Raw genomic sequence first — 12,340 nt, forward strand, 5'->3', positions numbered from 1 at the left:
AGGTGAGCAGCCAAACAGCAGTTTAACAACACGGTGACGTTGTTAACGGCCTCCCTCTCGCTGGTTTACTCCCTTGTGACGGTGTGTGGCAGCAGACGTGGTCACTCTCACATATTTAGGGCAGACTGTGACGTGCTATTTTATAATATAACTGGGTACAAAAACCAGGCAGACAACCTTTTTAATTAGAGAACTTGAATGAATGGTGTTTAGTCTATTGAAGTGTAAACTTAAAGCTATAAAGACAAGAACTCCAGGTTAAGTTTCTGTGAGTGAATCAGATTTTCTCTCTTTTGACGTATTAGAAATTGGTACTGTAATCCCCTGCTGGAATTGGACCCTGGCTAACCTCTCCTTTCCAAACTGGAGATAAAAATGACAAAACTACAGAGACCTCTTCACTTTTCTGAATACATTTTTATGCTCTGTTTCACACTTCTATGCATCTAAACTCATTTCTGGTGTTGGTTATCCTGTGCCATATTAAGTGTTATTCAATAAGAGTTATTTTAATGACTCTAGCTAACACAGTTAGAGTGAACCTTTTCTTTTTTCTCCCTTTACAGTCCGTTACATAACACAACAGAGTGCTTTTCGAAATTATAGTGAATTTGCTGCCAAGTGATGATCTGACTTGTCTCCTGTTAGAACTAAGAGGAAAACCTATCACCTTTGGGATGAATGCCTGAAGAGGATGGGAAAATCTAAAGACACTAAATGTCTTTAGATGTGATCGTTTCCTTACTTGTTAAGCAATGAGAATGGTGAACAGCAGGTCAACTTTGGGACCGGTACTCACTCAATACATTTCTAGACTTCAGACTTTGACTGTGGCTGTCTTGTTCCACAAGGACAGTTTCAAGTATCTTTTATTCATAAAAGGCACTGCAAGAGTAGTGTAGTATACTTTCTCCATGTTAAAATTGATCTTTGCAGAGTCTACAGTGTCCCTTTGTGTGTTATGAAAGTTGTGTGTCAATGTGGCTCTACTGTGACTTTGCATTAGCTTCTCTCAAAGGACACATCTTTGGAGACAAGCAAAGAGCAGCAGACCTGTAAAATCTGCACTGGGTTTGAATCCACACAACATCAAAGTCCTGCCTAATTCAATCTATTTCATCTTTGGGACATGGCAGAGCTCCTCAAGAGATAGTTTGATATACACGGGCATGTGGGAAGGAAGGACAGGGCTGCTTATGGAGGCACACTGGAGCACAACGAAAGTGAGAACAGGCTTGAGGGAGGAATAAAACAGCTGGGGGAGATTACAGTAAGGACAGGACAAGGGTGAAGGGAGATGAGAGGGCAGGGAAGGGTGACAAGTGAAAAGCAGCTTGTCAGAGATATCGAGGGTGAGGGCAAGACTATTAATAGAGCTTTAGTGTCTTGGAGGCACCGTAATGTTTGTGCTCACACTAAAACAACCTTTATTTCACCCTTGGAACCGAAAATACACAGTTCAAGAAAAATGTGCCTATTGAGATAATACTACAGGGTTTACAGGGTTATTCATTTAGTGAGCTTTGGACAAACTGCAGGAGGAGACCTTTAATTTTCACTTTTTAACTCAGGGTTCTGTTCATGCCGCTCAGTTTAAATGCTGGACCTCATTATCCCTCTGCAGCCAGTCAGATTCTCACATGTAACCCAGTGGAAAGACCAGAGGCTAGCCTCCCCCAAGGTCTCTGTGTGAACTGATTGACAGGAGCTAGTATTTGTGCCCATGCAAAGCAAGGGAGCCAGGCCATCTGGCAACAGCCCTCACAGCTGGAACACATGGGTATGCATTGATCAAAGACAGACTTTACTTTGACTTAGTGTATTGACCGGTTTCGGATTTGTTCTATATTTTTGCCTTGCTTTAAACTGCTGTTAGAAGAGTGATAACATACAGTTTAAATGTGCAAAGCAGAAGACTTAAAGCAACAGAAACAAGCTTGCTTTTAAGATTATGTTACTTTAGCACTAGGATTTGAGAATCCATCCATCTGCTATAATCCTCAGCCTGTAAAAGGCCATGGGGCAGAGTGAGAGACAGAGCATACCCTGGCCAATTCATGAATCAGTCACAAGGCTAATGTACAAAAACAACAAATGAGCTTTCAGAGTGATCTAACGTTTAAATGTTCTTAATATGTAAGTGTTTACTGCTATGAAAAGCTGAATCAACTGACTGAAACCTCTCAGATGGGTAAGATATACTTTTGAATTTCCTTTAAGTAAACAAATGTTCCTCTTGGATACATCAGTTGCAGAAAACTGTTGAATTTCTTCACAGACAAGCCGATAAGCTCTAATGTCACACTTTTAATTTCAAGACTAAATACCAAAGTGAAGGTAACCAGAAGTCTACATCACTGGCATACCTGTACATAAAAGTACATAAAACTCTACTTTTTTATGTACTTTAGTACATAAAAAACTACAAGTAGTAACAGCTGACAACAATGGCATTATTTTCAATTATTATCCCCTGGCAATTCTGAGTCTTAAAACAAAAACTAATTTTTCAGGTCACAGTGCTTCAACACAGCTCTCAGGATTCTGGCATTCATCCAGATATATAGACAGGTCAATACGAGTACAGTCTGGACAAAGAATAGATACTTTGTGCCACAATGGAGGTAAAATGCCAAGAGTGCACACCCCTTGAAATTTACTGTCACCTGCTATCCCACTAATAGAGTGATAGAGTATTGGTTTTATGTCTCGGAAAGCAGGATAGTTTGATTTTTTTTTTTCAACATGTTCAGTTGATACACTAACAAGTACATTTCATTAGGTTCCTATTTGCATAAACAACTACATACTGTTTGACACATCCGCTGCAGGCAGAAACGCAAATGAGAGATGAGTGGGGGAAATAATTTCAAAGATAAATCAATCTGCTATGAAACACCAAAGCCCAAGGGACAAGACTTCTCCAAAGCTTTCCATTAATAGTAAGACAACAGAGTTTGGCTGAATGCACTCAACAGAGACTCTCAGCCTGTTCTGCACTTTCCCTGAATCCTTATCCAACACTGTAGTTGAAGTCATAGTTAAGTCTTCTGTCAGCTGTTACAACTGTTGACAGACAGCAGAGTGAGCAGACTTAAATTCATGTGATCCTTAATGATTTATAAATAAAGCTGACAGAGAGCCAAACCAATCAATTTTAACGTGGAATTTAAAACACAACTAGATAAAAACACAAATAAATAATTAACAGATCACTGCTAATGTTTCATCCATTAATAACATAAAGCAGCCTACAGGAAAATACAATGTACAGATTCAAAATACAACTAGACTTTACTGAACACGATGGCAATCACAAGAAACTACATACACATGGAAAGCTTCACAGAGGTAGACCTCATTGCATAACTGTTATTCTGGATTGCATCAGACTAGATAGGCGTTACTGTTTTATCATCTCCCCACTATATCTCAGGCATAGACTAACTAAATTTAGTGTCAGTGCTTTAAGAAAAAGCATTCTAGCAATTATATTGTTATAGAAAAGTCAATAACAGTCAATGACAGTGAAAGTGTCTTAATTGAGGTCATTCCCAGTTATTTGTGCAACTTGAACTGAAGCACATGAACATCCGGGAATTATGTTCTCTGGTAAAATGACTGTTTCTAGTTAAACATTCTTATCTGTTTAAAATGGCTTGTCCTTGCTGATCTCTCACCTCCAGGTGTAAGCATTCCCACACCACTCCTGTTACTAGAACTGCTAATGCTATTCTTCTTTTCGTTAATACTACAGGTACACCTGCTGTACAAGGGCTGCAGTAAAATGTTTAGCATTAAAATTGCTGCAATTTTGCTGTTTACAGGGCAAAATATTAGGAATTAAACAACATTTGCTACTTTAATATCACTGTTTATATTTACTCATAGTTCCACACTTTATAATAATAAGACAGACTGATGATAAAAGGAACCAAACTCCTGACAAAGTAACTAATAATTAAATTACCACTCCTGCTACAGCCTCATAGCTTCAGCTTCCCCACTAACACTGGTATACTTAACACATGGATTAGTGCATTTATACTAAGATTCAGTCTGTCCTTACTGCTGCCAACCAGAAACCACCAAAAACTAGAGTGCCCTCAAAAATGCATTAGTTTCCCTACTAAAAAAAAGCAGTTATTCAGCATGATTTTCAGAACACATTTATTCAAGAAAATCAATGTTTGTGTTAAAGCAACAGTGAATATGAGTTTTCTAAAACTGTAAACAACATAACATTGTTTTGTTATGAAGAAAAAAATTGTAGTGGGAAATAAAATTTCTGGAATATATTAACACTATATGCATATGCATAAGGTCTTGTGTAAAACATGAAAAAGCACTTTGGTGACTCATCCTAAGACTTTGCAACTTTTTTCTTGTATCTGTCACTGCTTTTTAAAATTGGATAAAGTTTGGGCACTGCACACTGTGCTATGCATTGAAAACAGGAACTTCACAGAGGAGCAACAGGTCGATAAATGTACCCCATGCCTGGAATTCTCTCAGTTTAAATAGTCTGGAGAGCTCTAAGCTACAGCAAAGTTGGAAGACTAAATGAAGTCGCTGTCCACCTAAACTGTGGTGCTGAATGATAGACTAGGCTGCTGTAGTAAGGTATGTTCATGTGTCCATGGCGTTGATATTGTCTTTGAATGCAATTCAAATTGTGAAACATCAGAATAATGATTTTCACCAGCTACACACTGGCCCCGGTAACCTCAGCAGAACTCACACATGCAACAACCCCATTAATGCGCTAGACTAAAGCAACTACACCGTGTTTAACAGCCTAACTCACGAAACAGTGCTTGTACCAGTTTAAAACACAATGATCCCACAGTTCAGACATAACTGACTAAAACTGTCAGGAAAGAGTGCAAACTGAAAGCCCATGTATGCTTAAAGCATCAGGGCTTGGAAAACAGTCGCTGCTACTACTTAACTTCCCTTGTTCCTCAAAATGTGAGCAAAAGCAAATGCTGTTACTGTCTCTGAAGGTGTCTGGAGTTGTCTAACACGTCCAAGCACAAGTCGTGAGTCAGGAGTTGGCTACTATTAGCGTCAACTCTCCAGTGCCCTGCAATGAGGCACAATTGCATGAAACACCTGGAAGCATGTGGCCAAAAGAGGCAGTTTCTGTAAAACTCTGTTACAGCACACACACCGATGACCACAGTGACATTCAATAACTCTGCATGCGGGGTGTTCAAAGAAACGTGGAACTTCTTCGGGCAAACACAAGAAACGTACAGAATATAAAAAAGCAGCCCAAACACATCACAACCACAACACAGCACAGCACTACAGCCAAAGGTTGAGCTTAACACTTCTAACCTTCTATTTTATTTTCCATTGGTAAAGTCCACCTCAAAGCCAAAAAATACAGCCCCTTTGTCTTTTTAGGAAATGCAGGTATCATTCACTGGCATCCTGACCCAAAGAAGTCCAACCAAAGCTGCATTTCACTCAAACTGCAGTTTTGCCCCGACAGTCTGGCAGTCAGGCTACTGCATGGTGTAACACGGAGGAATAAAAAAAAATAATAAAAAAAATATTCATAAATCCTTGGTGTAGACTGAATCTCAATCTCAACAGTGCACTCGTCAACAATAGAACAAAGTGAGGGAAGAGAGCGACGTGGGGAGAGAGAGGGGGGGGAGAGAGAGAGACCACTCACTACTCTTCTTCCTCTAATAGCCCCCTCCTCCTCCTCTACACTTGTTTCACCTCAAACACATGCACACTTTCCTAGTGTTTCTAGTAGCCTTTGCTATCCCAGCCTGCAGTAAAATGACAAATACCACAGCGAGGAAACGTTGTACGCACGTGCCGCCGGTAAACAGACGCCCTAATTCCCGCTTGTCGCCTCTTGCGCGCGCCGCGATCCTGCGCATAAAATCTTGCTCCTCTTATTATTATTATTATTACTGTTATTATTATATTTCCCAATAATAATAACAATAATAAAAATAATAATAATAATAATAATAATAATAATGAGATTTAAGCAGATATAGACGAGTCCGCGCAATACTCCAAATCCGGTCGGGTTTCGCCTTCTCCCAACCCTAACTGCCGTCTCAAACTACAGTTTACCATGTTTACCCAAACACGCCCACTTCTCCGTTCCTGCATTGTGTGTACACGATCTGCCGTTTGTCTTGCCGGTGTAGTCGGGCTCAGAGTCAGTACTGTCAATACGCTCCCTTAAACACTAACAGTCACTAGGTGCTGCTATGCGGGGCTGTAATTTTGTCTGTGCCTAGCGAACCTCTTCCGGCTCGGTTCGTGGGGTCTGAGCTCAGGGACTTTAGTGGGGCGACGACGAGAGTTCTGCATCTCCGACAGCTTTTCTGTCCTGCCCATGGCTCCGTACCTGCAGTGCTGCAGAGAAAAGCGCGCCCCTTCCCCCACTCTGCATTATGACAAATCAAGGCAGGCAGGCAGCTGTGCCATTAGCACATCATAGCACAGTTAGTCTTCCACGGGAGAACAAACTCAGAACGCTGTACAGCACACCGCTGCGTATTCAGACAAAATGCTGCACGTATGGCACGTATGCTAATGGCAGCAGCCTATAGCAGTTCTAGTTAATCAGGCGACTCACCCCCAAGCTGCACAATGAAAAATAAATCTTACCACATTAACGTTTGGAAAGTGGGTAATAAAGCGTGTCTAGTTATTACTGTTTCGCGTATATGCGCAGCGCTTCTTGTTTACTCTGTTGCGCTTCACGACACCGGACAAGTGATGAGCGCACATAATTAAACGCTGCCCTACTTCTGAAATAAGTTGCTAAAAGTGTGATGGATTTTTTAATGTGATTGTAGAGGAGAACGATGTTAGACAAATGTAAAACATTTCTTAAAAATCTTCACGTTAACCCTCGTGGATGTTAAAGTGCACTTTGCGTCAAAGTCGCTGTCCACACAGACCCCGCAGCTCTTTGTCACACAGGCTTTCGCCAAAAGCATCGACTCAGTCTTGAACACTAATTCATAGCACAACATTTTCTTGGAGTAACCAACAGCGAATGGCACAAACAATCCTTTCCTTTTCTGTCCCCGCTCCCTGCCACAGTGAGATACGCACAGAAACGGTCATATATGATTTGGACACATGGAACAACGACCACTAAGGTGTACTGTACATGCTGCATGACACAAATGCTTTGTTCTGCATGAGCTTAATCGCTCTACTAATTTCTAAAAGGAATGATCGATCATGCAAGGAAGCTAAAAAGATGACATCCAACCAAAAACTGAAAATTCCAGTGCACCCAGTGCTCATTTCTTTGTCCTCTTTAAAAATCGACTACAGACAACCACTAAATAAAGACAAGAAAGGGGTTAATTTAAGTAAGGTAATAGGGTGGGCTGTGTTTTCTCTGAGACAGTCAGCTCCTCCTTAACTGGTTCTGTGAATGGGCCAGTGAGGCAGTAGGGTATGAATGGCGGAGGGATTCACTGGTTCTGCCATGTATGGGAGCTGCCAGCTCACTCCCACTCCCTCAAGGGCCGTCTGCATTGCAGCTGTCCTGTGAGCCTGTGCTTCACCATGCCCTACTTTATCCTGTCAATGCTCAACCACTGCAGCAATACGTCTCCCAGCAGACACATGCACAAACAAACATAAATGACTCACATACTCATTACAATCTGGTAAATACTCTTACTGTACAGCAGGTCTTCTGACTCACAGACTGGACTGGACTTTAAACAGAATGAAAATTTGTCATCCCTGCAGCAGTTTTAGTTACACGGTGCTCAAAAGTCCTGTTTGCTGCAAGGAGCTCACACATAGCATTCACAATTGACCATCTTTTGCAAACGCTTATAAAAACAAACCCAAATTTATTACTGAATTCACATTGTTTTTAAGTCTGTGTAGGTTATCAGTCATCCAGGTCATGTAGTCTAAGGAGCTTGAAAAGAAGGCATCTGGACTTTAAGTACATTGCTGTTAAGGTTTAAACAAATAGCCTCATTAGTGGCCAAATTTAATATAGACAAGATGAGACAATGTAGACAGTATTTTGTCACCCAGCTGACCTTAAAATAAAATGTGCCCTGACACATCTGTTGTGGTGTTTAATTTGCATATCAGATAGGCAGACTACAAAGTCAAAGTGGAAATGTTGAACTCCAGTTTTCTTAGCATGACAGACACAGTAAAATCAAAATGGTACTGAGCAGTATGAAAGCACAATCAAAAAGGCTATTAAAAAAAACTTTATATATCAATGAATATATAAACATTATGCCAATTACAACAGTAGAGACTTATAATTCATCTTAGTTAAATTTGTATAGCAAAGGCAAACAAACAAACAATAAAATAATCCCTAATCACTCAGGAACTGTAGCTGAGCTACTAAAATATCAAATTACCATACAACTTTATTGCCAGTAAAGTTACGTTTTCAAAACCAGGAACAGTAAGATTCTAAAGATTATGCAATAGCTGAAATAATGATTAAAAGCAGCCAATACGGAGATTTTTGGTGACATTTACCTTCAAAGATCAAATAACCTGCATGTTATTCTCAAGAACAAGCTCTAAAAACACTGTTAATCACACCCTGATTTGATTCCAAGGGGAATATTGATCCAGCATGATACATGTGAAAATAAAACGTTTAAGAACAACCAAAAATATGTCACTTAAAATGCCAATAGCTCTGTGAAAATACCGTATATAACAGTTATGAGTATCTGGATTCAATTTGTGTGAAATCACAATGAATTTCCTGCACAGTTGTTTGGCTCCAGTGAGTTAAAGAAAATAAATGTGTAGGTAGTAAAGAAATTGTTAAAAGCCAAGAAAAAGAAATTATTTGAGCTGCTTGATGAACCATTAATCAAAACTGACAAAATTCTTAAAGTCATAGTGGACGGTGCTCAAATAGAATAAGTAAAAATGGGGAGGGATTATGTAACAAAATGATAGAGTGAAGAAAACAGAAAGCAAAATGTGAAAAGCAACAGATGCAGTCATCATAAACGAGCCAAGGACAATACAAGAGGAAACGTACCATCCAAAGAAAGCCAGTCGTGCTGAGATGATGGCAGTGAAGGAAGTGCGCGGGCCTTATACTCAAACACCACTGAATTAGAGATGATCTGGTTACTGACAGCCACCTGTAGCGTCACCAGACCTGTATCATGAGCTGGAGAGGGTGAAAGGAATGAGACATCCGGGCATATAAAATACACACAGGTGTCACGGTTATGTGACAGATTTGCTTATGAGTTCAACTTTCCATGGGTTTCTTCTCTCAGTGTAAACGAAAATAACACTTAGGGATCATCTTACAATGCAACTGTTGTCATACAGTAAATATCAAAATGAAAGAGAAAACAGCAGAGGTAAACAGTGGCTCACTTAGCATTGTTGAGTTCACTACAAAATTGTAAAATGAATCTCAGTAAAATGAAAAAGTGATATTTTATTCATAAATTAGCCAAAAAGTAAAAAAAAACACAGACCATTTGTTTTGTTTGTTTTTGGCTCATGAATCATATGATGATACTGCCCCTTCACCAAAGAAATATTATATATATTATATGTATATATGTAAGCTTTCTCCTGTCTTACCTGGGCAGTAACAACGCAGCACCCCTGGCTGGATAAGAGAAGCTGGAACTGAGATCTGGTCAAACAAACAGCTGTAATTTGAGGTGGCCTCTTGCCATGGCCCAGTGATCAGCACCTTAACTCCACCCTGAAAAAACAAGACAATGGATAAACTCATAACACATTCAAAGTCGGCATTCCTGATTACTGAATATCATATATATTGTTATTCTGCCACCTAGAGTGGAAAGATGAGAATGACACCAAGGTAAAGCAAACACAATCCTAACACTAATCTCTGCTGCCACCATGTGGAAAGCTGTCATTTCGCCCTCCCACACCAATTTTCTTAAAAATACATATTAAAAACCCCACACTGAGTTTAAGTATGTTGCTGCCCTCCAGAGGCTGAAGTAGACCATTGCTGCTGACAGAAATAACTAAAGATTAACAGCACAGAGTCATTGGATAATCATGACCTCATGATTTGTGCAAATAAGAAAAGTAAATATTAGTGTGCATATCTTTGGTCAATTCATGAGGATGGATGCAGCTATTTTTGTTTAATCTATATTTAATTTTTTTTTAACTTACTATTTTAGAAGACAATGTTAGAGGCTAATTTCATGAAAGCTGCATGAAATTAAGTGGGTATTGGTATGTGTATACCCATAATCATGCGATTATGCGATTATGGGTATAAACTTACTTTTACTTACTAGTTTTCAGTACTTTCTGATATATATTTGGAATTTAAGCAGTACAAATGCTTAGTCCTCAACACTAATGCTAATCATACCACTCTGTCTTGCGTGACTGTAATTACTAGGTGATAATGGAAAGCGCTTTCCTATTACCATATTGCCTACTCAATAAAAAAAACATATTAAAACATATTTAATCAATCGATTATCATCAGTTATAACATTACTTTTTGCAATCATCCAATCCTTTCTTCATTCACTTCCCTTGGTTTTAGAGATGTGATGTGGCTCTATAAACCTTGATATTTCCTTCTTTAGTAAAAAACAAACAAACAAACAAAAAGCTGACATAATGTCTTAATTCTAATTATGTCAGTTTTATAACAGAAAAACACAGTTGTGGTCAAAGTTTACATACGCTCATCACGGGCATCACGGTAAGTTGAAAATAAAATCAAGAATTGTGTGCATAGGTTTGACTTTATTTTGGATTTTCTCCAATCGACACAGGGTCAGTGGTATACATGCAGGTTTAAATATATACATAAAACTACACTAGTATTTGGTGAAATGTCTCTTGGCAAGTTGCACCCCGACCAGACACTTTTGGTAGTCGTCAAAAAGCTTCTGGCAAGACTATGGCTGCATATTTGACCACTTTTCCTGGCAGAACTGGTAGAGTTCATTTAACCTCCTAAGACCCGAACTCTTTCATGGCATGCATTTTTATTTTTTCTTTGCTATTTGGGTTGATTGGGACCTAAAGAATATAAAAACGAAGAATTACCTGATTTTTTTTTTTTTTTTTAGCTAATTTTTGTTTTTGAGAAAAATGAGATCCACATATGAGGACATTTGTTCCAAATTTTGATAGAACAGTGGCAGTATAATGCCCTCGTAAGTGGATATCAGGCCCTTGTAGAGAAAAATTAAGTATTTTGGTCTAGACGTCCCAAAATGTGATGTCCACATATGTGGACGCCAGGTCCTAGGAGGTTAAATTGACTGATTTCCCTAAAAGCACAGACTTAGCTTGCTTTATTCATTCCAAAACCAGTTCTGATGTGTGTTTGGGATCATTGTCCTGTTTCAATCATGTAGCTGTTCAGTTGAGGTGAAGTTGAAGAATTTGGAAGTTGTCTTCCTTCTTGATTATTTTAACGTACCATAGCAAAACAGCCCCAGACTCCTTACACCATACTTAACATTCTGTATAGCGTTCTTATGTATGAAAGCCTCAGTTCTACTCCTCTACCACACCTCTTGTCGCTGTAGGATGCATTGTGATTGCACCCTCTAAATCCACAGTCATGATAAACTTGCTTCACTGTGGACAGTCACACTGACACATGAGCCTTGTTGGTTCCTAGGTTATTCCTGAACATCCCAACAAATTCTAACTTGTGCATAAGTACAATTGTTTAAACTGAAATCTGCAGTTGTTTAGAAATAGGCCATTAAGTATGCTTAAAACCTGGGTCTGTGCAAGGAAACCAACTAATTCAAATGAACTCTACAAATTCCTCCAAGAAAAGTGGTTAAATATCCAGCCAGAATTATGCTTTTTCATGGCAACCAAAAGCATCTGGTGTAAGTACTACTAACTAAGGGACATTTAATTAAATATTAGTGGGTATGTATGTATACCTTTGAAGCTATATGCATATTTTTGACACTTTGTGTTTTAAAACTGCACCAATTCAACCAATTCTTGTTTTTTAAAGTAATTAAGGATGTATGCTGTACAGTCATTCCACCCTGTAAAACTGTTCAAAGAAATAATTAAAAGCTTAAAATTACCATGGCCTTCATGCTCATAATTAATGTATCTAAACTTTTGACCACATCTGTATCGAGTAATTATTTAAATTTAGCCATTTCCAGTCATGTCTGAAACAGCAATAAATCTATGTATTTATAGAGATATCTATCATTCCTTGTTTGCGGATCAGAAAAACTTTAATGTACATTTTCTGATTTTCATATTTCATTTTCATTTTCTTGTGGTAAAATCTACTATTGGGATAGAAATAGGGGATACATTAAAGATG

The 12,340-nt window shown here is 38.8% G+C and overlaps 1 protein-coding gene across 2 annotated transcripts in view; it reads right to left on the reverse strand.

Annotated features, from left to right (window-relative positions):
- Positions 1-12,340, reverse strand: part of camta1a (calmodulin binding transcription activator 1a) — a 279,253-nt gene that overhangs the window by 15,206 nt on the left and 251,707 nt on the right. For both annotated transcript variants that reach the window (XM_085442815.1, XM_085442814.1), the window contains exons 10-11: positions 9,607-9,733; positions 9,044-9,178 (exon numbers count right to left, since the gene is read on the reverse strand). In XM_085442815.1, the coding sequence (XP_085298941.1) occupies positions 9,044-9,178; positions 9,607-9,733 (262 nt within the window). The remainder of the gene's footprint in view (positions 1-9,043; positions 9,179-9,606; positions 9,734-12,340) is intronic.

This window comes from Copadichromis virginalis, linkage group LG20 (assembly GCF_057382275.1).
Source record: "Copadichromis virginalis isolate Kocher_CV1m ecotype Utaka linkage group LG20, C_Virginalis_male_GT1.1, whole genome shotgun sequence".
Lineage (NCBI taxonomy): Eukaryota > Metazoa > Chordata > Actinopteri > Cichliformes > Cichlidae > Copadichromis > Copadichromis virginalis.